Source organism: Folsomia candida, unplaced genomic scaffold, assembly GCF_002217175.1.
Source record: "Folsomia candida strain VU population unplaced genomic scaffold, ASM221717v1 Fcan01_Sc006, whole genome shotgun sequence".
NCBI classification, from domain to species: Eukaryota; Metazoa; Arthropoda; class Collembola; order Entomobryomorpha; family Isotomidae; genus Folsomia; species Folsomia candida.
The window spans coordinates 5,803,465-5,830,701 of record NW_019091198.1 but is presented as its reverse complement, the minus strand read 5'-3'; the positions used below and the strand labels follow the sequence as shown (position 1 = coordinate 5,830,701).

Genomic DNA, 27,237 nt, shown 5'->3' with positions numbered 1-27,237 from the left:
ATGTTTTAATTTGACTATTAATTTATTAGATAATAATTATTTCTTATTAATTTGATTATCTATTACGAACCAAGGCTCTCCCATTTTCTGATCTGGACACCAATAAACCTGGACCAAACCCACTTCGTTTATAGGCAATGCGAGGAATCAAGTTCCAAGAAAAGACTCGCTCCGGACTTAGTTTGGATTCACGGCTAAATCCAACATTTTTGAAGCTGGATGACGTCGTTTGTCCCATGCAGTGGAGACCGGAAACTACGCCAAAGTCTGGATTCAAGTTGTTGGCATCGTTGGAGTCAATTAGTGCTCCAGTTATGGGAGGCTTAGCATATTCCTTTCCGAAGATTTGGTTCATATCGAAGCCAAAAAGTCGGAGCCAAGAGTCCAGAGTAGTCATACGACTAGCGACTTGCCACAGTTTCGGGGTAATTGGATCGTTATCGGCAAATCTGTAGGTGAAAATATCCGTGGGCTTGTGGAAACTGGACGTGAGTGCTTGCCAACGAGGAACCATCCATTGTCCAATTGTTGGATCGTATGCTCTCCCGTTAATGATAATTATCCCGGTATGTTTATCCACAATTCCTCTGTGAAAGTCAATCGGGAGGTAAAAGTCGGGGGCTGTGTCTCTAATCACTTTTCCAAAGGGAGAACGATGCGTTTCTTTGACGAGGTTGCCATCCGGTGTAAACACAGAAAGGGGTGAACCATTCTGATCCGTTGCGACATAAAAGCGATGCGATTTCGAGGTGACCATCGACACCAAGTGATTATTCTGGTCGTGAACAAAGAGGAGGTTGAACCCAGTGACGGGATAGTGGACATGTGTAAGGAGTTGAGGATGCTGTGGGTCTGCATAAATGAACTGGGTGACATTTCCCTTGTCATCCTTCCAAGAGATGAGACGATCCAAGTGATCGTAAAAGAACCAAACTTTGTAGTCATCTTTCTTCACGGCGTGGATAAGATGACCTTTGTCGTCATATTGGAATTTTTCCGCCCCACGTTGAACTAGGAATCCACGAGCGTCGTACGTGTATCGGAGAAGTTCGCCTACTTGGATTACACGGTCCCCTGAGTCGTAAATTAGAGAGGACTTTTCTCCCTGCTCCATCACTTGAATTCCATTCCCATTCTCGTCATACGAGTATTTCCAGTGTCCTGATCCTTTAACTTCAGAAACGTGTCCGTCCTCATCATACATTACATTGTCGGCGTAAACTGATCCTCGGACGTCAAGGTTGAACTTGCGATGTTTCAATTTGCCCCTGGCATCATATTGCATGCTCATTTTGTACACTTCTGCCCCCTTGATAATGATGCTCTGTTCCTTGAGACGGCCTACAGCGTCTCGGTCCGATGTTAAGACAAATAACTTGGAAGAATCTTCCACAATGGTGCGATTAAATTGGAGCGGAGTTCCGAAAATTTTGAGATCACCGATAGACTCCAAACTACCCGTATTTTGATTCCGTTTTACGCTATAAGTCTGAATTTGTTTCCCATTTACTTCCGTCTCAACAGAACTGACTCGACCATTCCCATCATATTGGAATTTGAGATGGACATTATCCAAACCACTCTTGGTTGCGAATTTTTCTCGTTGCTCCTTCAAAATTCCTCCGTGATATTTATATTCCGTTTTCAATTCAAATGCAGATTGAGCCACTTCTGCAACTTTCATGAGACCTGTATTTTCTTGATAATTGAATCGGGTAGAGCGGAGTCCGGCCACACAAATTTCCAATTTTCCTAATCGATTGTAAACCAAGTTAACCCGGCCGGATCCTTGGGGATAGACGATGCTCACAACTTCGCCATTATCGTTGTATTGGATTTTGTACATTTCACGACTGCTCGGGGCTCGATATTGATATTCGTACACGCCAATGGAGGTGGAAAGACCGAAGCTATGAATGTGTCCTCTAGGAGTTGTCAATGACTGGAATGCCCCAGCGTTGTCGTACTCTAACAGATAGTCGCTTCCACCAGCAGTTGTCATTTTCATGGGCTGCAAAAAATCACACAAATACAAATGTTAGAGCATACGTCAAGTTATATTTATAGCAAATTTATGCAATTTATTTAATTTATTGCATTGAAAAGAACAACGAAGTTTTTAGCGTTCTTTGTCAAAAGTCAAAATTGTCTTACCAGAGTAGCAATGAGGTCTTTGAACGTTAACGATAGTGAGGTTCCATCAGCATAACTAATCTTGGACAATCGCCCTGCCCTGTCATATTCATAAGTTTCCATTAACTGATCCCATTTCCAGCCCACTAATCGTCCGAAACGGTCATGCTCCACTTCCACCGATGCAAATCCACCCCTGAAAAAATCGGACATAAAAGATTTCACATAACATTCATCATCTTATTGTCATTTAATTTCGACAGTTCTTAAAAAATGAAAAAAAATGGGAATGACTGCTTGTCAACCTACCTTGGAATCCATTTGAGTGGACGGCCAGTTTTATCATAGGTGACATTAAGGATGACATTTCTATCGTCGATTACGATGAGTTCAGATTTTGATTCCCTGTTGTACTCGAGCATGAGCACATTGTCTCCATTTATTCGTAATTTCTTATCAATCTGAACAATCTGCTTGTTTTTGCCTCGACCTTCCTTTCTTGCAACGTATCTCCATTCGACTCGGTTCATCAGATCGCCACCAAGTTCCGTCTTTTGTTTTCCTAAATATAGAAATATAGATATATTGCATAAAAGTGTTCCATACTACATATTTTATTTAATAACAGTGAGTACTTACCGGGAACAGGGAAGCTATCGGATAGGGCAGGATTGATTTCACCCAGCAAATTGTAGGGGACAGATTCTGTCGTGACTACTTGGCCCCAGGGCTCTTGTAGGACAACATTAGTGTCCTGAACTGAGGTCATTTGTTCCCATTTTCCAATCCTCTTTGTAACTGAGAATCCTTTAATGAAATAAATTTCTGGTGCATTTTGATCTTTTGTGACACGTACGGACGCTCCCTTTTTGCTCAGGTCGAAATTGAGGTTGACCACTTGTCCGGTGGGACTAACAGTTTGTGTGAGTCGACCAAATTCATCGTACGAGTATACGCTGGCACGACCAGACGAATCCTGTCGAGCTTTGATAAGTCCAGTAGACCCGTGGTAATCGAATGTATAATTGTATCCTTCTGGAGAAGAAAACTCTTGAAGCATTCGTACCCTGGACATTCGAAGGTTAAATTTCTGAGCTTGCGCATTCTCAATTGTTTTCACTTGGGATGAATAATCTCGAAGAATTTGAATCTTGTTTCCAGCCGAATCCGTGACACTGCTCAATTTTCCGTTTGACATGTTGACATTATACAGAAAAGTGTAAATGGTTTCTCCAGTGACGATATTTTTTGTAGATATGTGTTGTCCAAATCTGTTAAAGATGTAAATTTCCTGCGTCTCGGGTGAGTATATTTCGTACTGTCGGGATTCTCCGATACTGGGTTGAGGAATTAAGGCCATGACAGACCTCACGCGATAGTTGCCTTGATCTGCAATGTGCAGCACTCCATCAGGGGCCATCGCTATTGCACTGATGGTGTTAAATTTGGACGTGGAGGCGAGATAGTGGTCATCTTCGTAGCAAATACATCCTCGATCCAGGCAATTGCATTTCGACTCAGCTCCAGCAAAGTGTCGAACCTTCCCATCCGTTGTAATCATTCGCACCCGATTGATTCGCTGAGAGTCAGACTCTGCAACAAAGAGATCACCATTCGACGCAAATGTGATTGATTGTGGACTGATCAATGCGGTGTGAATTGCGAGATCTGCATCGTATCCTCCAAGTGGGATTGGACAGTGAAATGGACGCCCCGCAATGATCCGTAATCTGTTGTCCCTTGTCAGCATCAGAATCATGTGGTCATCAATAATGTAGAGGGAATTATCCACTGGGTTCACTCCGAGTTCTGTGGGCCAGCGCAAGTGAACTTCCTCTACTTTTAATGTCCCTTCACAAGGAATCGGCTTCCAGTGAGCTTTCTGTTGATGATTCCCTATCACGGTGGTAATTATCCCATCCCGGTCCACCTTTCTAATGTTGGTTCCATCCGCAAAAAATAGGACATTGTCAGAAGAGACAGCAACTCCTTTTGGATATGCAAGTTTTGCATCTCTGGCCAATGCTTCGTCGCCACAATGAGCTTCGTCCCCGGGAAGACAGCGTTCACCAGATCCAACGACGGGCTCCCAATTGTGTTCCGGATCAGAGAAATCTTCAACATTTCGAACGCGGATTATTTGATGAGATTCAGGGTCGGAAATGTATAGTGTATTATCAACAGGACTTAAAGCCATGTGGTAACGGTAGGAAACTCTGGTAGCACTGAAAAATTTAAACCATTATTATTAAAAGTTCACAATTCATAATTTATGTAAATATGATTTCCAATTCTTAGTACATAAATCAAATAATAATTCATTCCAATCGCTTACTTTAGCTTAACAATGGTGTGAACCGTTCCGTCGACAAGGATGCGTCTAATGAGGTTAAAGTCTCCAACAAATAGCGTTCCATCCGATGCAGTCGCCAGAGCCACTGGGGCCAACAATTTCTGTTTACTAGCCACCCCATTACAATCTGCATGACAGTCTAATGCTCTCTGGTGTCCATTTCCCATAATCGGCATAATAATTCTGGGTCGGTGTTTCAGATAAATATTTGACCCATCGCCCTTCTGAATAATCCCCTCATGGAAATTGTACCGGTGATGAACGTCCAAATTCCATCCTCCGATATCGCTTATCCCCATGTCATGTCCGCTCAATGTGGTACTCTGAACATCCCAAATCACTTGTCCACAATTTTCATACTCAAATCCGACCTTTACGACGGCTGTGGTCACTCCGTATACTCGTTGCCTGTACACGTTAAGCCTGTTCCACGCATAAGTGAATTTTATTCCGGGATCTGCTTCGAACGTCTTTTCAAACAGAACTCCTTCAATCGTTATTCTCAAATGAATTCGCTTCAAGGCCGTCGTCACCGTTTCTGGGGTCAATTGAAGCTGAATCGTGGAGAGGTAACCTGTACCTCGAGAGCTGTGATACATGAGGTAAATTCCTGATCCTGGGATCTTAATGCTCTCCTGAACAACTTGAGACTCGATGAGGATTGCACTCGTGCCAGGACAATTCCCTTGAAATCCATGCTTCCAAGTTGCCAGTACCACGGGTCGCATGCCTTCGTAGTCATGCGCTTCACATGACTGAGTGGGGACGAGGACTGGGTCGGAAGTGGTTGACCCCATGATCACCGTGTCCATGATAACCACCTCATTCCAGGGGACGAAAATAGTGCGAGACAGGGAGTTAAAAGGACTTCGGCCAAACTGCAGAGTGACGGCTCCACCCCCATTCACCATGAGATCGAACCAACCATCCTCCTGAGTGAGGGTGAAACCTCCGAGCGGTTCCAAAGGTGAGCTGCTTGACACGCGGACACCCATAAGACCACTTCCGTTCGGGGTGACCACGCGGCCTCGAACCACGCCACTTCGACTGTAAATTGAACATATTGTATTTAAGCATGGTGATCATTATTTAATAAATTGTAATTACGTTTATTAAGTTATGACAGGAAATAGCAACAAAACTTTTCCACCACACGACGTACTAAATATGACCACGCTTGTGTTGTGGAAGTTCACCAAAGTCGAAGCAAACATAATGAAGAACGTTGGGCATAATAATAAATAATTCTGGGTGGAAAGAAAACGAAGAAGAAGAAGAGGTTCAACTAATAAAGTGTTTGACTCATGAATAACTTAGTAAGAGATGGGAAAGGGTTAGTTAAGTAGTCGTCGTTGTGGTTGTTATATGGGGACGATAGGAGGACGGACTGACACAGAGGACACTGGATAATTGACGGATAACGTTTGAATGAAGAAAAACGCACAGAGAATGTAAGGACGGACACGACAAGTTAACAACAACAAGAACAAGACAGACTGACGATATAACTTACCTCTTGTTGAAATGGCTCCAAAACACACTTGGAATTCAATGAAGCAGCACAAAAAGACAGATTGAAAAGCACAGTTAGCCAAGACTAACCGGAGTACACATTTGAGAGTGGGTTTGATCTCACTCCACATATAGGTAAGTAAGGAGGAAACAAGTACAAAGACAGGGGCACAGTTAGTTTGGTTCATTATTAATTAATCGGGGTTCGATAAAGTATGTCAACTTTTATACAACAACTGGAACAATATTTATAAAAAATGTACAGAATGGGAATCCAATCTCCAAAAATTCTATATATTATGTACACAGTACGCAACTGGTTATTCGATCTTTTTTTTCATCCTCTCTTAATATACCCACGGATCCAAATACCAATAAATTTCTCGCATACCTGCCGTTAAAAGCGTCCTGCCGAGCATAGCTTTGCAAACTTCCTTCTTCGATGAGAAATTTCATCTTTTCGAAAAAGGATGCCGTTATTGCAGGAGGTTGCTTCCGGAGAAGAATGTCGGTCGGTTTTTTGGCAGCTGTAACAAAGTAAAAAAAAAGTCAATTTGGGCATACAAAAATCGTTACCCAAAAAATCGAAACCCCGAATACATAAACTATAATTGCGTTTGGTAAGATATTCTGGGAGAGTCGAGTTGTAAAAACAAAGAAAAGTTGGAAATTTCAGTTTTCTACGAAATAATACATACGCAATTGTTTGTCATACAAAACGTATGGCTAGTTTTTCTTGGCGAGTGAGTGCCACTAGCAATACGAGTATGAATTTCGATATGCTTTCACTTTCACGGGGTTTATAGGTTGATTTATATGCTTTACGATTTTATATTTCTACCAAAATAAAAAATTCTCACTTACCGACACAAAGTTGAGACTTGTCACATCTAAGGATAATTAACAATAAATTAGTATTAGATTTACATTTAATATTTGAATATGAGATATTCAATGACAACTTATATGGTGACAACTTATAGCTTCTTTTTGAAGTCCAATTAAATGCTTTAAAACTTAACACTTGATGCTACTTACTGTGCTGTTCCGCAACATTCTGGATCTTCACAGTCAGTTAGTCCATCTATAAGTGAGAGCAATTAAGTAGTAAAACCCACAAAGTAGGAATGTAAATTAAACATCAAGAATGCCATGCGATAATAGCATTAAAAATAGAATGGTGCGTGCTGAGTTGACTTGTTTTTTTGTTACCTTTGTCATTATCCTTTCCATCATTACAATTTTGTTCCATCATGACGGCACATTCAGATCCAGCCCATCCAGAATGACACTTGCATTCCCAAAGGCCGTCCATGTTGGCTTTACATTGACCGTGACCACTGCAACTGTTGGGACAGAACAAGTAATTTGTTTCTCAATAAATTCGTCCATCCTAACTTGATTCAAGAAGAATTACAAACAAGTAAGGGCAATTTTTCGTGAAATACTTTTAGGGGTAATATGGGGCGGGGGAAGGTTTGATTTGAGAGACCGGTTAAAAAATTCACATAATTTTGTATTCCCTCTTCTCTCATGTCACGTCATAATAAGTGATAATGACTATTTCTATATAGTTTCAAGATAGATTTCAATGTAACCGAGGGTGTGAAACGAGGAGAGAAGAGGAAATCAAAAGAAATCAAGAAAGATGGCAGACGGGGAGAGCGTGTTACTGGTGAAGGAGGAGAAGATAAGGCTGAAGGTAGACGATTTCCCTTTTTTCAACAGCTAAATAGTTGACAAGTGCCTACTGTTTATGTAGTACTATGTATGTAGTAGTACTAATAATAATAAAACTTTTGTATTGTAGCGGAAGACGTCTCGCCGGACATTGACTCATTGAGTCTTTTTGGTCCCGTTCAGCCTAATCGACAAAACATTGTCACCCGAGGACCGCCACCGGCATTTTGTAAAATAAAGATGAAACGGGAGGGAGCACCCAGTGGAGGGGGGTCTGTCGAGGAAGTTAAGGCTGCCTTTTACCTGTTGGCCAGACCAATCGAGTGTGAAAGAGCAGGTTTGGTCAACTTCATTAATGCCAAACCCCCTAATTAGTATGCCACTCACCTCCATCATCTCTTACAAACAAGAGACAATGTTGCAAACCAGCTTCGTCACAACCTCATCTGAGATATCTCTATTCAGCGTGGCCAACCGGTTCATAATCGGTCAACACATAGGTATCAATTAGGTATTGCTAGGATATATAAGCGAAAGCGCAGCCACCAGACGGGGGACGGTGGAGGACGGGTCGAGGAAGTATTTTGTGCTACTGCATCTTACCTCTCCCAATATTATTGGGAGAGGCCGAGTTCTGCCTGTTATACAAGTAATCAATAAAACCTCTATAAGAAAAGTGCAACAGAGTCTCATCTCGCCTCCCAATTATTACACACACACCACAACGACGACGACGATCGTCTCATCTTCCTCATCACCACCATCAATGCAGTCAACCCCCCATAAACGGAACTTCACACGAGATGGAAGTAGATCCCCATGATTATATATATAGCCAACCAGAAATTGCATCACAATCAACACCACCAATTGTTCCACAACCCGAGTTGTATTTCCTTTCAAAAGAAGAGCGAGCCTTTGCCATTGGCGAAATTATAGCTGCAGGAGAAGAGGGGAAAGATATTGGAGATACGGGGATAAAATTTATTTGGAAAGAGAAGTGTGGAGTTGGATTTGGGCAAAAGGAAAGGGTTTCAGACCAGATGCACTTAAAAGTTGGCCGTCATTGTCGACCAATATGCACTCATATTGGTCCACAGTGTGAAGGTAAACATATTTAGTTCACATATTTTTAGCAAATCACGTTAATTATTCTATGCATTACTATTTGTTCCTCCCTTACAGATTGTTTTTCTACGACTGGAACAAGGACAAGTGAAATGGAGCCGAAGTGTTTCATGCACAAGGGACCCAACGTTGGCTATTCCGTTTATGAGTTCAAAAAGAAGGAGGCAGAAGTTACGGAAATTGGGCATATGATAATCAGCTACAATTACGCCAGCAATAAAAAAATTGACCACTTGACAGAAGCCTTCAGTTCCAGGCTAAAACCGAAAGGGACTGCAGGACAACCCGAACTTTTTGATAATTGTGATGATGCTGAGAAGAGGTTTGCCGTCTTGCAGACGGTGTCTATGTTGAAATGCTTATCGGACCCTACTAAATTCAAATATATCACACCATCCGTATCATTGGCAAATGGCCTCGAGGCGGAAGTGCAGGCAGAGATGGAGAAACAAAGATTTACACTTCAGATCACAGGAATCAATAATTCTAAGTCTGCGAATGCAAAAATCCCGTTCCCCTTTGGTAGGCGAGCTGCACCAGGAGAGAAATTGACTGATTTGTTGGATGACGATAATGGAGCCCTTTACATCAAGTGTGACGAGAAGATGTTTTATGGTGGGCAGACAGTGAGCGGAAAAGATTCACATGATATCGTACGAAATCCTACCGACACGGTTGCCCAGTATGAGAACGAGTATGGAACCGGAAATTTAGTAAAGATTCCATTGTGTGCAATTCCAATATCCAACAAAGTAAAGACAAAGACAGAGGATAAGGCAACCTCATCTACGCGAAAGAAGGAAGAAGATCCTCTCAAGAAAGTAGAAGCTCATCTTCAAATTTGTCTTTATATTGCGTATCTCTTCCGCCTACGAAATCCTTTTCACCCAACTTTTGCCAAAACCCATCCCTACTGCCTGAACAAGGAGGTGATTTCTTCTTATATCGATGATAACTCGTGGGAGAAAATTGTTTTGTTTTTGAAGAGAGAGTTTGGCTGCAAATTTGAGTTTATTAAATTGTAACTCTTTTGTATTAAATATTTAATCTACATTTCTTAATAAACCTTGATACTGATCAAATACTAACGCTCTGTTACGGCCAAACGATACGCTTTCAAATAACCAATATCTCACCTGTTGGGACAACCTTCCAACGTGCAGTGCTTCCCATTGTACCCAGACACGCACAGACAGATTCCTTACAAAACAAAAATAAATCAGTTTCACAACTTGTCATCTCGTACAAAAGTGAAAAGACCTATTTTTAGCTGTATATTTTCCACATGTTTTATGCGTAACTCACCATTTTTGCATTGACCGTGTTCAGCACAGCTAAAAACAGTCCAAAAACATAGTTTTAATAATGATAAAATAATATCGTACACAATTCCATCCAAGTATTACTAGATAACTATTTGTCTCATGAAATGCAATTGTTTTGGACATTCTAATGACTGGGAAGCAAAGTGTAAACGACTCATTACCGTTTGTCGCAGAGGCGTTGATTGCACAATGGTCCTGCCCATCCTTCCGAACACTTGCAGCCGGTTCCAATGCACACTCCATTAGGACCACAATTTATGTCACAAAGTTCTACACAACAATAGTTAAATACTCGTTAGTTTTTGCATCAAACTTTCTCCAGCGAGGGAGAGAAAGTATTTTCGGAGGGAAAGTAGACGTAGTATTGGTGAAAGTTATCTGACCTTGCGAACAGTCCTCCCCAGTCCATTTGGGTTGACAGGTGCACGTCTGTGACTCGAGGTTGAACTCGCCATGGGAAGAGCAGTCTATAATTTCGTATGAATGCATTGAGATCATTGACTACAGCCATTCATTTCCACTCAAATATGTATGTGCTGCTCAAGTAATGAACACGCAATTTTAGAGTATTTATCGAAATTAAGGGTCCAACCTTGCAGAATGTTGATAAACAAAGCTAGTTTATCTCTAATACGAAACTCCCACTTGTTAACTACATTCACGGAGGTGATTTACTCGTGGAAATTAATTTTAAAGAATACTTTTAACCATTTTTAACAAAAACGAGGGTGCTACTTCTGGCTTGACATATTTTCTTAAACTTTGCGTATTTTTCAGTAACACGAACTATGCAAAATAACTTACCCGGAAGACATTGAAGGGCTTCTTTGTCGGTTGAAGCGCAGTCCACCCCTCGCCACCCCTTCTTGCACATGCAGGTCCCATTGACACAGAGACCATGTCCGTTGCACGAGGGATGAGGACAGTCCACTGCAATGCCAGTCAAATAAGCCATTTATTACTGTGTACTCCCCAGTCTCAGCTTAATTGTGGAGATTAAAGACTTGAAAAGTCCATTCCAGAGAAATCTCTCATGATGATGATGATGAAAGAAGTGTTACTACGAGAAACTGATTCTCTATTCTACCTGCTTTTCAAATAAGAGAATGATTGAAATGAATTAAATGAGAATTGGGCGTGGGAAATGCGGCATCTGATGCTTTCTCTCGAAGAGAGAGAGAGGCGTGTGCCAGTCAGGAATCTCTTACAACAGTGTCCATCGCCCCTTGTAAATCCTAGACTCACTGAATTGTGGCTAATCCACGTGGGAAACGTTGTACTCATTAACTTGTAATGGAGAAACTCACTCATTTTGTACGAGTGAAATTAACATCTAACCAGTTCGGACTTGAAGGGCGACAATCTTACCTTGCTCGCAGAATTCTCCCTTAAATTTTGGGTTGCATTGGCAGTGACCATTCACACATTTGCCATGACCGTGACAGTCCGACACCTCGCACTCGTCGTGTCGTAAACTGCACTCTTTGCCTTTCCAGCCTGGGTTGCACACGCAAAACCCGTCCGCTAAAAAAGTTCATATTATATGTAAATATATAAGCTTTTTATTAAATTTTACTAGAATTAATTTTAAGAACAAATTGATTGGATGGTGAACTTTACCATATTCTCCTCTACCACTGCAGAGAACGGGACAAACGCCTAGAAAGATGGAAATTTAACTCCATTATACTTTCTCTTATTTAATTTTCAGAAAGAAATGCAAAATAAAAATCAATAATTTTTTTCCCATACTTTGACTACAATCGTCCGCCCCAAAACCTGGATTGCAGTGGCAATGACCGGATTGACATTGGCCTGTAATCGTTTTAATTAGAGTGCATATTTTGGTAACATGTTCACATATTTGAAAGTCAATAATACACATCAGAGTGGAAGTGGATTGAAAAAACTAACCATTTCCAGAGCACCCATTCGGACATCCTTCAGTCATTTCTTCGGATATGTTACACACAAAGACAACTTCCTGCGGGTCACTGTCATCATTATATAGACTGAGGAACCAGTGGCCAGCTTCCAAGAAGTTGCTCAACTCTTTAGAAACAGAGGGCTGCAAGGAAGACATGCATACTTTTTTGGTGAGATTTGCAGTAAAACAATCCTCCACGTATTTGCAAATTCATACCCATCATTACATAAATTACGCTAATCATCTCTCACAAAAGAAAAAAAAAACGAATAATTACCGGGGAGCTGCGAGTAGTTCTGGTTTTGAATCCGCGAAGAATCTCCATAAAGTCATAATGAGTGTGCGAAGGAAGCGCATTTCTTCGTGCATAGAACCCGATGGAAGCTCCACGAGCTAAACAGATCACAAAATAAATATTATTCAGTATTTGACGGGTATGCAATTGCAGACTAAAAATCTCCTTGCACTAGCAAACAAATAATTCCCATTCAATCTGTCTCAAGAAATTGGCATATTCGTTAATTAACAATCGCCAAAAATTAATACTTTTCTGGAGGACTTAACAGTGCATAAAACCTCTGTTGTTTTACCGTTCATTTTCGTTGTGTATCAATATAATAAAACTTTTGTTATAGGTACTAATGTTTCACATCTCTGTTCACTACAGCTGACTCAAAAGTGTTTCTTACCAACGGATAGCTCCCAGTTGACATAGGCCCCTTCGCCCTGGTAGAACTGCATGTTCCAGTAACTGTAAGGTCCCACCACGTGAGACAACCGGGTAGGAATCGTGATTTGCCCAAAGCTGAAAATTGATGTGTAAATAATTTCCATGAAATGTACTACACACATTTGCATAAATTACTGATAAGACGAATACAACTGTATATTCAATCAGATTGTGGGTTTTTTTCTTCATACCTTGTTCCATCCGGCGGATAGTTAATTCCTGGAAATTTCCCACCTGTCAACAAGCAACAACAATTTCATTTACGATCTCCATTTGGTTTCCTCCATAAGCGAGGAGGTCCGTAAATTTGCCACATAAACGCCACAGACGATGATGACGGAAGGGAGAAAACAGGTGGATGGTTATGAATTGGTCACAAGCAAGCAAAGCAGCACAACAAATTCTTAAAAGGTATGGACGCATGCTGATCAAGAAGGGGAAGAAGCGGAGCTAATGCAGAATTTCCTCATTGGTTGGTGCGTTCGAATTTATCTGAAATTGGAGAGGAGGCGTCAGGAATAATAATAACACACACACACACATCAATAATGATGATGCATGTTCATACACGACATAAGACATACATATGAAGAGAGAGAGCACACGTTGACTCCAACAGCAGCAGCAGCGTTTGAGAACAACCCCAAAAAGCACTGGAGTATTTCAACAGTGACAATGAATCCATTAAATTTGAGACTACCTGCTGATTGGCAGATGGTGCAGTTACTCTTACTTCGATCATAATAATGGTTTTGGCTCTTGCTGGGTTTTTCAGCTCCGGGAAAAACTGGAATGTAATTCTCTTCCGCTAAATCCACTTCTTCCTCTGTTTTACCAACTACTGAGCCATTCTCCTCACCACCAAACACCGGCTCATTCTTTAACCATGCCAGGTCGTTGATGCTGGAAAATTCTGTTGTTGTTGGAGGGTTGGAAATGCGTCGAGAATTTCGTCCGTCGTGAAACAATTCCTCTCCTCCATCCCCAGAGCCAGATCCTGAACCGGAGCCAAAATGGTCATCATCCCAAATGTTGACTTGCCGTTCTTCATCCGTTGTTAGTGGAGAAAGTCGAGCACTCCCAGACCCTTGGTAATCAACAGGATAATCTTCCTCGTCCGAGTCATCTCCATTCTGACCACCCAAACTCGGACAGTTACACACACACACGGCACCCCCTCGGTCGTCATTTGGGGCTGCAGTGGTTGCAACGGTAGTTGATATGAAACCACCACCCGCAAATGTGGGTGCTGTAGTTGATGTTGAGAATGCCGATGGGTTCTCGGTTAGGAAGTGGATGGAGCTTCGTGGTGGAGAAAAAGTACTGTGAAAAGCCACTTCCGTTGTAAAAGTCGTTGTTGAGGCCCCTACCACTTCTGGTTGTTCTTGGACTGGTCCCGTCGTAATACTACGTGGTGTGGTTGATGACTCTTTTATTTCTGCCTCTGGATTGTACCGAGTCTTTTGAAGATAATCGTTACTGAAGGAGGATTCCAAAGAGTGTAACTGCACTACAATATTTCCTGCGACATCGTCATCGTTGTCAGGTTTCTCCTCGTCCTCGTCCTCGTCCTCCTGCTCCAAGTCCGGTGGTGAGGAGGGTGAAAGCATTACTGAGGAAGTGGTCGTGCTTCTACTACTGCTACTAGGAACAAATTGCATGGCACTACTGTCCATGCGATAGTGAGGAACATGCACAATGGAGGAGTTTGGTAAGAGAAAGCCACCACCAATAGCTGCCCAATTTGAAGTGTATAGTGATTGGGCATTGTTATCATCTGCAGCCGCCACAACGCCGATTAAAATTCCCCATCCTCGTGCTTTTATGGTGAATGGATGGGTGAACGGAAAAATAAAGGGTTAAAAAATGCATGCTCTACATAATTATACGTTCTACAAAAATAGGAAAAAATCAGACCTGCTGGGGTGGGAACGGCCCTGTGGTTGGGTCCTGTGGGGTGTTGGGCGGACTGCAAAGTCCCGTTCGACCCTGATTGTCTGTTGTATGGGTCACCAGAACCGAGCCCATCTCCACAGCTGGAACTTGACTCGCTCCCCAGTGGCAGTGTTCCCGTGCTGTAGAGGATGTTCAGCACGAGGGAAATGGCGAGGAATAGGAGTGCTCCGAAAAAGATCAGTTGTCTCCACGTGCAGAGCCCTCTGACTTTGTAAATTAGATCATCCTCGTCCACCTTTGACCTTTGGCGAGGATCTGGAGGAGGTGGTCGCAGCGTACCCATCGTTCCACTCTCCTTGTAGAGCAGAGTGCCGGAAGTCTTTTTAGAGGCTGCGAAATTAACGTTAGGTTAATGACCTCTTCTTCACTTTTACTCTTAGGAGAGTACTCAACTCTAATTCTCCACTCCACTCAACATCTCTTCTCTCATTTTTCAAAATTTACATATTTACATTCTCTTCTCTCTCAATTATCAAAATTACAGTATTTACATTTTCAAAACTTAAATTTTAATTAGTTTTTTTTACAATGGTCAAGCCTATTGACCACGATAAAGTAGCAATGGGTTCCATGAACCGGTTTTTAGTGAAAAAGTCAGAAAAAGAGAATATTGTTGTCTCCAGCGTGGAAAACGTTCTCCCCTCAACTTCGTCGTCCTGTAAAGTGCAACGCCCAGTGGAAATTGAAGAAAATTCCATCGTCGCAGAACCTCCCCCACCAAATAAAAAACGTGTGATCCTGCAGAGTGGTGGAAATAATGTGAAGAAGTTTATCCTCCCGGACAATTCCAACATAAAATTAGGTTATCAAAATGATGGGGAGTTCGTTGAATTAGAGGAAACAGGTGAGGAAACAGGAACAAGGCCATTAATGAATGAATGTGAATAAATAAATTGTTGTAGATTCACCATACGGCTCCCAAGATGTTCCTCAACAACAACAAATCACATCAAAAAAACATACAGTGATGGATAGCATCAGAGACACACTCGTCGAACATCTCGGGTTTGAAGGGAATATCGACGACTTTTATTCAAGTGAGATGTTTCTGGCTCTGATGCGTAGTCTCCCTGCACAAGGAACTTGCGAAGTGAAGAAGGCGGATGGAACTATGACGAAGTTGGAACATGAGGAGAAAGCTGTCTACATAAAGTGGACAAAATCAAAATCCACAAAAGATTACCACCTCTTCTTTACCCAAAAAACAAACGCACACAAGAAATGCATGTTATGCTGGTGGCATTCTGCGGTTAGTACTAATTTATGACATTTTTGACCTTTGCTATTTATATATTTTGTATGAACTTAGGATTTTAAAAATGGACTCTGTCGCCTTCACTCCAAGAAAGAACAAGAAGTTTTGCTCATTCGAGACACCAAGAGTGCCACTCCTGTTTATTCAGTCGGTTTACCAGCCTTTAAGATGACCAAATATGATGAGGTGTCCGTAAACAAATACTTGAGAGACAGGCAGGGTCACCCCAAATTAAAGAAGCACTTTCGCGATCACCCTGACGCGTGGTTTGAGATTACGAAGAGTTGGCCTGTCCCTACAACTTCAGCTATTCAAAAGTTTAATACTGTATCGGTAAGTTTGTTTACCTTCAAATAATCATCCATTAATTAATTATCTCATATTTATAATTTGATGTTAATCACAGACCGCCTGTTTTTGTTAACTCAATTCCACAACGCTAATGCCGCTTCACAAGGAAAAGAAAAGATCAAGATGCTCATGGGTTGGATTGTGTTTCGAAGGACCAAGTTAGGGAAAGTTGGAGATACAGCCAACTGGGATGAAGTTTTGCAATTTTTAAAAGACAACCACGTTCAATTTACCACCGAACCTATGGACTACTTCATGGATAGAAAACAGAGCCCTCTCAAGCCTACTCCTTTCTACTCCAAACTCCCCCACACGTATGAAGGTCACGACAACAAGGGTGGTTTTTATGACGGGGAGAAACACTCGCGTCGAAAAACCCATGCCGGGAACGGAAGTACGGGCCACTACCGGCTGAAAAAGACTGGAATGTCACATGTTGACAAGAAGACAATAGTCAACATTTTCCAGGATGAACTGACAGAGGAAGAGACTGCGATACTGGGCTTAGTGGACGTTGGAAATGACGAGGATGAGGAAGAATTGGGTGAAGAGGAAGAAGGAGGCGAATTGGAGGAAGAATTGGACGATGATGAAGAATTAGAAGGGGATGAAGATGAAGGGTTAAATGAGGCGGCGAATATTTTTAATAGAATGAAGAAGAGGGCTGATCAGGTGGAGATGATGGGATTGATGGCCACTGTCATTGCTGCAATGCTCAAGATGACCAACAATAGATACTCCATCCACCCATTAACTACTAAACTTTATAGTTTTGAAGCAGGTTTTGATTTGGACACTTTTGGAACTCTATTCGCAATGAAGACGCAGCGTAAAATAGGGGTGGAGCAGGAATGCCTGGAGATAAAGGAAGGGAGAGTGAAGTTCAATTTTACAGATTAATTAATTACTAACTCCACAATGTTTATATATTTACGGTCAAGGTGTCAAGTCTCTCTCTTTGTGTTAAATGTTAAATATGTTTACATATACAAATAATTTAAACCCTTTTGTGAAATTAATATTATTATACATTCATACGTAACCTCTTTTAGGCTGATTTTCGATTTATGGTAATTAAAACATGATTTTTCACCTGTGCTTCCTGGACTCGTCTTGTACTCCGAACTCGAATTTTTCGGCGTATCTGTGAGAATGACAAAAAAGGATTCAGTTTGTATTTTCCTCACTGCTTTTCAAAAGTGCTGCTAATCTTATTGTGAGCATCGCATGCTATATGCTCGTGGTTCTAGTATCTCAAGATAGGGTGTATTTTTGTATGGATAATGTGGGTGGCAAGAGGAGAAGGAAATACGTAAAAAAGCTTGAATATGTCTTTTTAGAGCAAAATTCAGATCAATTTAAACTAACGTCCACATGACACAATATGGCTTTTAGGCGACATGAAGTTAAGGGGCTGGGAATATTCGGCTTACTGTCACTTAGTGCAGCATTAAAATAGTTCAAAATACCTGAAGGAATATAGACTTTTCCCGTATTGGTATGAAGCACAAATTGATCGATGAGTGTGTCGTGATTGAGACCAACGCCGGTTTGGCTCTTCCCATTGGAATTCATCGGTCTCTTCAGACTGAGTCGAGCCGTATTTGAGAAATCCAGCGTTCCTCCTCCCATAAGCAGGGCACCTAGAAGAGAGAAAGTCAGACTCAGTATTGTGTGACATTGGTCGGGACGATGGTGGTGATGATGGCATGGCGAAGAAGCTCCCTTCGTAAGTAGACAACCGCAGTGCAAAATAAACTCCTTTCACTACTTCCACTACTCCTTTCACTCACTGAACGTATGAAGGGAACCCTGAGCAAAGGAAATAAATGAGATGCAAATTGATTGAAGACGGAAATTCCAAACATCCTCATCTTCATCTTGTGGATTCCCCGCACCAGAGTCGTAATTACGTTCCCTCCCTTCACACTTTCTCCGAGAGAAACCATGAAAAAACCGGAAACATCGGCAATAAAATAAAAGCCAACTCTGCCTTCTCCTTTGCGCTCACAGTGAAAGTTTCCTAATGAGACAGGACTACTCCTCATACAGCAGCACCAGCAGAACGGTGGATGCCCACACATAAAGGAAAATTATATAATCCAGCCACATCAACATCATCATTTCTAATTCTCACCCATCCTCCTCGTCCTCCTCCTCCTCGTCGTCGCTGTCGTCCTTTCATCCTGGACAGAAAAAGACGGAGAAAATGGGACCTACGTATGCTGATTGTCCCACCAAGCACACAACCAACTACATACCCACAACCAACTCTGTCCTGTAGTTAGTTACCGATGATTTTCCTCTGAGCAGCCAACCAATTCCAATTCCACCCATCATCACCACAAGTAAGGAGAAAGAGACTACTCTTTTTTTCCTTCCACCTCAACAACCCATCTGCATAATAAGCTTCGTTATTCCCACTTTACTCCCAAAATTAAAAAGCAAACAGATTACTTGTAATTTAATCTAATTTGCTTTCTCTTGGTTCTCCTCCTGCCAAATTCTTTCTTTGCGAGATGGAAAAAGAAAATCCACTTGATTTGATTGAGTAGCAGAGCAGTAGTCGAATATGTATTCCGAGCATAGCGCATACATATGTACGTCAGTGGCTGGCTGGAACTACTATTGTGAAGATATTAGCATTTAGCATGCTCACGTCGGCAAGGTGAGCATATCGTCGAGAACATAGCAATTCAGAGATAAAGTGGTCCCTGGAGACGAGGAAACCCCCACCATCACCACGGAACCTTGTATAACCAGAACTCTCTCCATCCCATGAAATGCAGAGTTGGGCTGGGCGGATGTAACATCGAGGTCGAAGAACTAGTTGCTAAATGCCCTCATCAATATGTGCGTTGGAAGAACCGCAGGAGTGAAAGTGTCACGGAGGACAGAAGAGAAATGATTACGAGCAAATGTGACAGAATGACGGCGATTGAATAGTGCCGATTTTGTAAAAATAAAAAATCAACCAAGACTCATCTCCAGACCAGTTCTTCTATCCTCTCCACTTCCATTTCCCCTCCGACTCATCCACAATGACACATCATTGAGTGAGTGAGTGAGTGAGTGAGGATCTCTGATCAATGTTACTTTTGATGCTTGATGCTACCACGGCTGCTGCTGCGACCTCCTTTTACCTCCAAACTCCTCTGGGAATCCATTACGCCAGAGCACGAGCTGCATCATCATCCCCACTACGACCAACTATGTAGTCGCTTTCTCCCTCTCCCTTCAATCCTCCTCGCCTGCCTGTTCTTCCGTTCTTCTTCCTTGCTTACATCATGCACACACAGACGCCATCACCCCAAAATTGATTTACAATCGCAATCCAAGCCCAACTTTAGTTCGTGTCCTTAGTCGGACCACCCGTGTCCATAATATTCCAAACAGTCATTCATTCCTGAACGCTATACAAGGAAATGTTCGAGTTTACTTGGGAGGCGAATCAATCCAATATCATTTTAATGTTTGGCCAGGAGAGAGAGAGAGAGAGAGAGAGAGATTTTGGAAACATGAAATCTGTAGAGCGAAAAATTGAAGTGCTCCAACTACGTATTTAGACGAGAAGCAGTAGCAGAAACTCTTGAGCATTGTAGTGCGTACCCACCCATCCGTTCAACCCATCCATCCATCCTGGCTAAGGAGATAAATATTTATATTAGACTAATTCAAATTGTGGATAATTGAATTCCATGTTTGATCAGAGACTCCCTCATTATTTGACTTATTGATCGAGATGGACTCGAGTTAATGGAAACCAACCAGCTCTCTCTCTTTCTCTCTCTCTCTCAATTTTGTCGACAAGCGAAGAGAGATGATCAGATGCCCTGATCCTCATGCCACACTAACAAGTCAAGCCTCATCCAACTCATCCCTCTTGTGCAAATACAAAACTGACTTGTGTCAAGTCAACTAGCAACGTGGTAGCAGCAGCAGCTTCGACGACGACGACGAGTCTCTCCTTTCACTTCCATTTCCATCCATCCGTCCAATGGATATAGAAAGCTCACATCTCTCTCATCATCATCAGTTACCATCTCCATCATCAAGCATCGTCTAACTAACAATCCATCGACGACCGACTGCACGTTGGAGGAGTAGGGATGAACTCGAGAACTCAGTCGAGTGTCACAAATGCGACATCTTTCTCATTACCATGTGACGACAAGAGCTAATACTACACGAATGCTTTATTATTAGCAGGAGAATGTTGATATGTACTTACACTTACCGTTCTGCAGAGGTAAGGCAGGGTTTGGGAAGGGTAGCTCCGAGTCTGTGAGTGTGTCTGCAGAACCATTGTCCGACGTTGGGGAGTCGGAGAGACCCGCAGATCGTCCAGGCAGATAGGGTTGCTGATAAGGATTCTCCGAACTGTGACCCACCGAAGGCGTTTGGTAAATCACTCCTGGGGATGGACGACTCCTACTCCGGCGGAGACTCTGCTGGGTGTGGTGGGCGTGGGGGTGGTGTCCGCGTGGGGGCTCTTCCTCCATTTCAGCCCGGTGGTGGTAGTCCATTGTTTCCCCCAGACCGTAATTCCCCCCTCCATACCCCACTCCGCTCCCTGCAATTATACAATAAAAATAGGGCGTTAGTCCTTGTCATCAATCATACAATCTCATACTGTAGTTTCATAGATATGAATGCAGGCATGGTAAAATTCTCAGGCCTCAGTAGGGGGTCACTCTATCCTATTATTTGTATATGCGTGTGAGCCGCTCCCCCATCACCACGAGTAAAATTCATTTCCAACGCATTAGAATCTTGTTATTGTTGCGTAATAGGGAAAACTGGTGACAAAGAAGACGGAATCTTGTCATCTCTACGCAATATGCATGTGTATGTATGTACCATCGATATGGAAGAGGCCGTAGATCTCCACATTATTTATATTATTATTCGCTACAACTTTTAGCATGAGGGCAACTGCAACTGATTTCCTCTCCCAGAGAACAATGGAGACAAAAGAGTGTCTAATTTGTGGCCGGTGGGATGAATAATGGAGGGGACGAGATGGTTCTGCCTCCTCTTCACTCAAAGATTTATTCGTCAAATCAATTGAATTTGTGCGTGTTCCTCTCCTCGTAACACAACCAATATTTCAAGAAGTTGATCATCATCCTCATCTTTGCCAAGACAACATTTTCTCTCTTCTGGTGAAAGTATCTCTTGTAAATTTTAGCAGGCGTCAAACGGAGACGACCTTTGACCTCAAGCAGAGAGAGATCAACTACATGCCGAGAAAATCCAATCAAAATCCAATTGGAGTGAAAGAGAGTAATCCCGACTAAGCGAGTGAGTGAGTGAGGAGAAGAGTATCGATTGGCCAGAGTGGCATAAAGCATCATGATCATCATAATAATAATAAGAAGAAGAAGGAGCAGAAGGAATAAGAGTAAACAAGAGAGTTGACTTTAAGTTTGTTTTGATGAAGGATCTCCTCTCCGACTCCGCTCCTCTAATGTTTCCCTTTTCACTTTCTCTGGCTTTGGGTGAGAGCAAATGATCGGATAAAGAGAAACAGTGAGTGAGAGAGAGAAAGTCATAACCATCAACGATCCCTCTATGAGCTGGCTCCTACTGCTTTCTCTGCTGCTTTCTACTTGGGTGCTGTGTGGTGCTGCCTTGTCGAGCATGAGACGGAAATCGATGAGAAGGTAAGCTTTACCATATCGATCTCACTCAACCAAATAAAATACAAAGTTGAAACTGACTCTCTCAGTCAAATTAAACGAAAGCCATGCCTCATTCGCTCCATAATTTGTCAAAGGTTTCAATAACGACTCGTCGTCTCAAACTTAATTATTCCACTCTGATCCCAAGAACCCAATCAGACATCAATGCAACCGAGCGACAAGCAGCCCCAAAACACGACTTGTTCTCACCTCGCCTCACCATTACACACGAACAGTACGTGCAATACAATCAAGACACCTGAACAATATAATAATAATAATAGTAAAAATAATAATAATAACAATTTTCTAGAGTGGCCGTGGAGTTGGTATAGCTCCAGATATTGAACCATCTTCATCATCATCATCACCATAATCTAGATAGCGCGTGAGACGGGAGAGGAGAGAGAGATATGTAAAACTGGGTGCTTTGCTGGTGGGTAACTTTCTAATTCAAAAAAGAGTCCGTCTTCCTCCTTGCTTATTTATTCAGCCCTCCGCTAAAGTATTTCAACGCGCTTCGTTGCTCCCCATCTCGCACTTGCCTGCTTCCTCCTCCTCCTCCTCCTCTGCGTCAATCCAAAACCTAGCACCCAAGCCCGGCAGGAGAAGTGGTAGTCGTCGTGGTAGTAAAAGTGGAGAGAGGAGGAGGAGGTGGAGGTGTTGTGAAGAAGGTTTTATTAAGCAGTGGATGAAAGCAAGGTGAAAGTGGTTGGGGTGGGAAATGTTGATGAATAATTGATTGGACTTGTGACGAGAACTCCCAGAGGAGACGGAACAAACTCGCTATCTCTTCCTACAATTAACAACACCGTCGTTTGGATTTCACGACGACAAATCCACTGTTCCCTTAAACCCGGCTCATGCTATCTATACGCATCGCGGTACTGTCGTACTGTTCCAATATGTAGATAGTCCACACACACTTCTGCTATCTGATATGCGTATGAATGTATCTATATCGGTATAAACGTATCATCGTCATCACTATGTTCCTGCAATGATCGCCACTGTCACGGGGATATTGCACTACTAGCAAGATTTGCATTTCTACAGTAACCAACCATGCACGACCAAAGACAGAACCAAAGCCTTAAATAAATCACGACCCAAGACTAACCGCCTCAAACGATGTCTCTCATTCCGCCAGTTGTTGTCTCCTTATTGTATTTTACGAGCTCATTAAACCTGACACATGCAACAGAGACACAAGAACTGAGCTGCCTATACACAGGACCAGATGTGATACATGTGCACAGGTAAGAGCGAAGGACGAACGGGAATGAAAAGCAGCATGTTTGAAATTCTCTCAGAAGTTGCCATTCCTTTAACTTATTTTCCAATAAAATTTCCATGTGATCAATAACAAGTCTGAGAGACAGGGTGATGGTGGATGAAAACTGATGTTGCCGGGAGAAAGAGAGAGGATGGATGAATGGAGTGCAAGGGGAAGTGAAAGTTGGGGGAAGGAATGCACTAAATTGGACGTGGAAGTGGCCATTCATTACTTTGTCTGTGCATATTAAGGCGCTCAGGGGTTGACAGATGAACACTGCTCATTGTCATTGTTGCACTGCTTGGGAACCCAATCGGCTGTGAAATTATGACACATTTCGAATTGTGACATTTTCCAAAAGGAAAGTTCAACTCTTAAGTTGAAGATTTATCGACTGGACAAAAGTTCACTCTGTCACTCAATTCTTGAAATGTCTTGCGTTTACTAAATGTTGACTAGTACATAGTCGAGATGGTGCACAGACATTTGCGACCAACATGCCTTCGCCCTTTATTTTGACGTCTTATAAGTATCTACATATATGACATGACTCAGCATCGCTTTGGCTCTCTGGCGACCCTTTCTCTCTCCATGTCGTCGTCCTAAAGACGACATTATGTTCCATGTCTGGGTGCTTGCTTATAAATTCAAAAAGGAGTTTTGTTTGCGCACCAAAGTCCGAAGAACGGCGGCTACGACTAGTTTGTACTACGTACTACTGCGACACACGGGGCCAAATGAATAGTGCGGGTGGAACGAGGCTAGGAGAAAGCTCATTACCATAACCTTGTTCCTGGACTGCTCGAGTAATGTCATGGTGTGCTTGGAAAGTTGGGCAGTTGTTTGGAGTAGGAAGGGCGAAGGCGAAACTAATTGCGAAATTTGTGTAACATTACAACCCTGGCCTGTAGACAAATGATTATGAGAGCCCTAAGGGGGCCTGCGGAAATCCCGGCTAAATATTGTTTCACTTGCACCAGAAGAAGCAGACGCAACTGCTCTTCTGCTTCTACTACTACTGTTGCAGTCCGAGGTGACCAGGGTAAAAGATGGAGCACACATTTATACCAAATTTGTTGTCTTTAAATCATATTCGCAGCAGGATATTTGCTTTCTCCGGACGCAATATCCGTCCTCCTCCTCTTCCCTCCAAGAAGAAAGTTGGACCAAAGAAGAAGTGGTTGCTCTTGGTGGGAGCAGAGAGGGAGACGAGTGGGTGGTCGTGGGTGTGGGGGTGACGAGGCTGCTGCTCCACTCGTAAACTACGACACTAATAGTCACCAGCAGCAGCTACATCACATTCCAATTTCCACCAACTTTCTCTCCAGCAGCAGCAGCAACCCACCCAAACCAAGAGTTCCGCCTTATTGCCTCTTCATGCAAAGTTGCGTCCCGACTTTCTCCCTCTTTCCCTGCTTGCTCCTCGTCGTCCTCGTCGTCGTCGTCGTTGTCGACCAAGTCAATGCAAATCACGACTGCACTAAGTAAAGTCACTCAACTCTACAAATGTCTCCCATGCCGAAATAGTAGCTCTGTCTCTCTCTCGCTCTCCTGTTGTACGAGCATTGAATGTAAAAACACCACATTCTCCACCAACCCGGCAATCAAAGGTAAGAGAAACAGGAAAACAAAATTATTTTATCAACCGTCCACTAATTTTTCTCGTAATACAAATTCCTCCAGGACTAAAATTATACTTACACTTTTCGCATGGACGGGCTGAGCAAAGTCATTTGAGACAACCTGCTGGTCGAGGCAGTTCTGACTATTATTATTATTGACACATGTACAAAAACCTGGTTCTAATCTTGTCTTTCCATACATACATATTTAGTATATTTATATACCGTACACATACACATGTACTTATTGTTAGATATATTTCAGAAGAAATCACCACAATTTCTGAACCAATTGTGACCTGCACTTGTTCCTAAGCAGTATTTACATTTAGTTGGGAAACTATTATAATAAAATTGTCTCAACCTGTTCCGAAAATCTCTCTCTCCCAAATTACCATCCACTCTAATACACATTTATTTAATGCACTCACGTTATTCTAAATAAAGTGTGTGCCCCTGTTTTCACCATCAAATAGTCAACAGCAGCGTTCAGTTCAGAGTGAAAGTGGGATTTTGTGTTGCTGGAAAATCTTTATTTGCATTTCGGTTGAGAGAGGTTAGAAGACTCTTTATGAAGCCCTGGAGGGAGAATGAATGGAGGACGGAGTGGGTGTGGCTCATTTGTTTACATTCTTTCTCCGTTTTACATTTAAATTGGTTTTTTACAAAAAAAAAGTCTCCGTCTGTTTGTCTTGAACAAAAATCTCTCTCTTAAACTTTTTTTCCCGTCTTCTCGCTGTTATTTACACTGCTGCAACTAGTCCGGCAGTGATCTGATCTTGCCATCTAGAACTGCTTTCACTGTTTCAAGTCAACACGTATATACGGACTTTGGCCCAACTGCACCCCCCACGCAGACTGGAGAAAAAGAAGAATGTTCAAAGAAATCCGCCAATAGAGAGGAAATTGCTCTTTTCAGCAGCAGTGGCTCCCATATAATGTGTGCCCCTTCCTCCTCCTCCTTCTCCGCTCCCTTCATTGAGAACAAGTAGAAGAACTAATAAAAAAATTCAGGAAACGAGTTGGAAAAACGCTCCAGTTCCCACAAACGACGTTACAGTCAACAACAAAAGCCGTCCTACTGACTAAAACTCTGGTTGGTGTTTCTTTATCTTTTGCATTCCCTCTTCTCACTCACTCACTCCAAGAATAATTTCAATTTCAGTCCACTTCAATTCAACTCAGGCGTCAAGTCAAGTCAAGGGCCATCCACTCTTATTTAATTAGCTATTCCAACATGAATAATATCTCGATATTTCATCCAAAAAAGTTTTCTTGGCGTGTGTTTCGCATAATCGGATTCAGGGTGCTGCTGAGAGAGCTCGTTCAAAATCATTTGTAGCCAATTCTTTACGCGTTAATGTACTCACTCCCTTTCTTCCTATTCTCTCCTTCCTACTCTCCTCCATTGTCAATAATGAAAGCCTAAACTGGGGAATTTTATAAGAAGAAGGGGGCGCGTGGTATAGTCATCATCGCCACGACCACCACCACCACCACCCTCGTCGTCATCCTCTCAAACCCTTTCACAAATAGTGTTCCGCAACTATTTTCATCCTCTTCTTCTGCCAAAATGTGCGCCTTAATGCCATGATCCGAACCCAGTAGGGAAAGTGGTGCAGGTTAAATTTGAAGGATACACACATTCTACCCCGTCGACATATCAGGGAGGCAGAGGCAGGTTTCTTTCAAGTGAGACCGAATTCCCCTCCTTTATAAATACAAATACTTCGAGTTGTTGAGAGGAAGAAAAGAGCTGGCTAAAAGTTGAAAGAGGAAGAAAACCGAGTTGAAGCAGAATCTGCGGAGCACTGTTGTGTGTGAGTTCACAACTTCTCCGCCCAACCAGCCTCAGACTAAAGTAAACCAAAGCAAAGAAGGAAAAGGAGAAGAAGAAGGGAGTCAATATTCGAAAAAGCCATTAAGCCTGAAGAAGAAGAAGTACGAGAAGGAAGGGAGAATGGTTTTCCCACTGAATGAATATACATTATGTGGGCAGAGTGGGTCTTTAGTGTATGATTTATCCTCTCAGAATTAGAGATGCTTTAGTGAGTAAGGGAGTGCATAAATGTAAAATAAACAGTTTGGCTTGGTTTAAAGTGGACATGCACGTAATGTAATAAATACAAACGTAAAGTAGTCCAAAGATGTGGGTATTAAGAGAGAGAGAGAACGGACGGATGGACGAACGAAATGGACAGAAGAAGCAACTTCCGTCCGCCGTCGTCGTCGTCTGAATCGTCTGAGTCTGGTGAGTAGTAGTTTCACTTTCTTAATGGCTCGGATTATTAGTTGTGTCTACCCT

At 42.4% G+C, this 27,237-nt stretch overlaps 3 protein-coding genes across 7 annotated transcripts in view; 2 read left to right on the top strand and 1 right to left on the bottom strand.

The window, feature by feature from the left end:
• LOC110850626 (teneurin-m) overlaps nt 1-27,237 on the bottom strand; it is a 54,967-nt gene that overhangs the window by 2,988 nt on the left and 24,742 nt on the right. The window contains exons 2-28 of one of the 4 annotated variants that reach the window (XM_035852583.1): nt 20,582-20,923; nt 17,820-17,993; nt 17,444-17,494; nt 14,706-15,074; nt 13,489-14,607; nt 12,980-13,022; nt 12,748-12,863; nt 12,336-12,451; nt 12,046-12,199; nt 11,884-11,946; nt 11,752-11,790; nt 11,500-11,655; nt 10,936-11,061; nt 10,515-10,598; nt 10,293-10,401; nt 10,112-10,140; nt 9,943-10,006; nt 7,211-7,344; nt 7,037-7,082; nt 6,863-6,888; nt 6,390-6,525; nt 6,000-6,026; nt 4,469-5,533; nt 2,773-4,358; nt 2,443-2,695; nt 2,155-2,329; nt 71-2,011 (exon numbers count right to left, since the gene is read on the bottom strand). In XM_035852583.1, coding sequence (XP_035708476.1) covers nt 71-2,011; nt 2,155-2,329; nt 2,443-2,695; nt 2,773-4,358; nt 4,469-5,533; nt 6,000-6,026; nt 6,390-6,525; nt 6,863-6,888; nt 7,037-7,082; nt 7,211-7,344; nt 9,943-10,006; nt 10,112-10,140; nt 10,293-10,401; nt 10,515-10,598; nt 10,936-11,061; nt 11,500-11,655; nt 11,752-11,790; nt 11,884-11,946; nt 12,046-12,199; nt 12,336-12,451; nt 12,748-12,863; nt 12,980-13,022; nt 13,489-14,607; nt 14,706-15,074; nt 17,444-17,494; nt 17,820-17,993; nt 20,582-20,923 — 8,543 coding nt within the window. The remainder of the gene's footprint in view (nt 1-70; nt 2,012-2,154; nt 2,330-2,442; nt 2,696-2,772; nt 4,359-4,468; nt 5,534-5,999; nt 6,027-6,389; nt 6,526-6,862; nt 6,889-7,036; nt 7,083-7,210; nt 7,345-9,942; nt 10,007-10,111; nt 10,141-10,292; nt 10,402-10,514; nt 10,599-10,935; nt 11,062-11,499; nt 11,656-11,751; nt 11,791-11,883; nt 11,947-12,045; nt 12,200-12,335; nt 12,452-12,747; nt 12,864-12,979; nt 13,023-13,488; nt 14,608-14,705; nt 15,075-17,443; nt 17,495-17,819; nt 17,994-20,581; nt 20,924-27,237) is intronic. The other 3 variants (XM_035852584.1, XM_035852585.1, XM_035852586.1) reach the window with 3 other exon arrangements.
• LOC118435985 lies at nt 7,281-9,894 on the top strand. Of its 2 annotated transcripts, XM_035852588.1 has the most exons (4): nt 7,281-7,421; nt 7,573-7,700; nt 7,809-8,785; nt 8,864-9,894. In XM_035852588.1, exons 3-4 carry the CDS (start codon nt 8,482-8,484, stop codon nt 9,829-9,831), a joined length of 1,272 nt encoding a protein of 423 aa, XP_035708481.1. In that variant the 5' UTR covers nt 7,281-7,421; nt 7,573-7,700; nt 7,809-8,481; the 3' UTR covers nt 9,832-9,894. The 2 variants fall into 2 exon arrangements, with proteins under 2 accessions (XP_035708481.1, XP_035708480.1); XM_035852587.1 differs by having other exon boundaries at nt 7,312-7,700.
• Nucleotides 15,242-17,457, top strand: LOC118435986. The gene is made up of 4 exons (XM_035852589.1): nt 15,242-15,588; nt 15,647-15,993; nt 16,054-16,332; nt 16,406-17,457. The coding sequence occupies exons 1-4, from the start codon at nt 15,273-15,275 to the stop codon at nt 16,421-16,423; spliced, it is 960 nt and encodes a 319-aa protein (XP_035708482.1). The 5' UTR covers nt 15,242-15,272; the 3' UTR covers nt 16,424-17,457.

What these genes read in the sequence shown, in the direction of transcription:
- LOC118435985 (XM_035852588.1), top strand. Translation starts at nt 8,482, where the DNA reads ATGGAAGTAGATCCCCATGATTATATATATAGCCAACCAGAAATTGCA. An exon ending in TATTGGTCCACAGTGTGAAG is followed by an intron (nt 8,786 to 8,863) that starts GTAAACATATTT and finishes CCTCCCTTACAG; the next exon opens with ATTGTTTTTCTACGACTGGA.
- LOC118435986 (XM_035852589.1), top strand. Translation starts at nt 15,273, where the DNA reads ATGGTCAAGCCTATTGACCACGATAAAGTAGCAATGGGTTCCATGAAC. An exon ending in CGTTGAATTAGAGGAAACAG is followed by an intron (nt 15,589 to 15,646) that starts GTGAGGAAACAG and finishes AAATTGTTGTAG; the next exon opens with ATTCACCATACGGCTCCCAA. An exon ending in TATGCTGGTGGCATTCTGCG is followed by an intron (nt 15,994 to 16,053) that starts GTTAGTACTAAT and finishes GTATGAACTTAG; the next exon opens with GATTTTAAAAATGGACTCTG.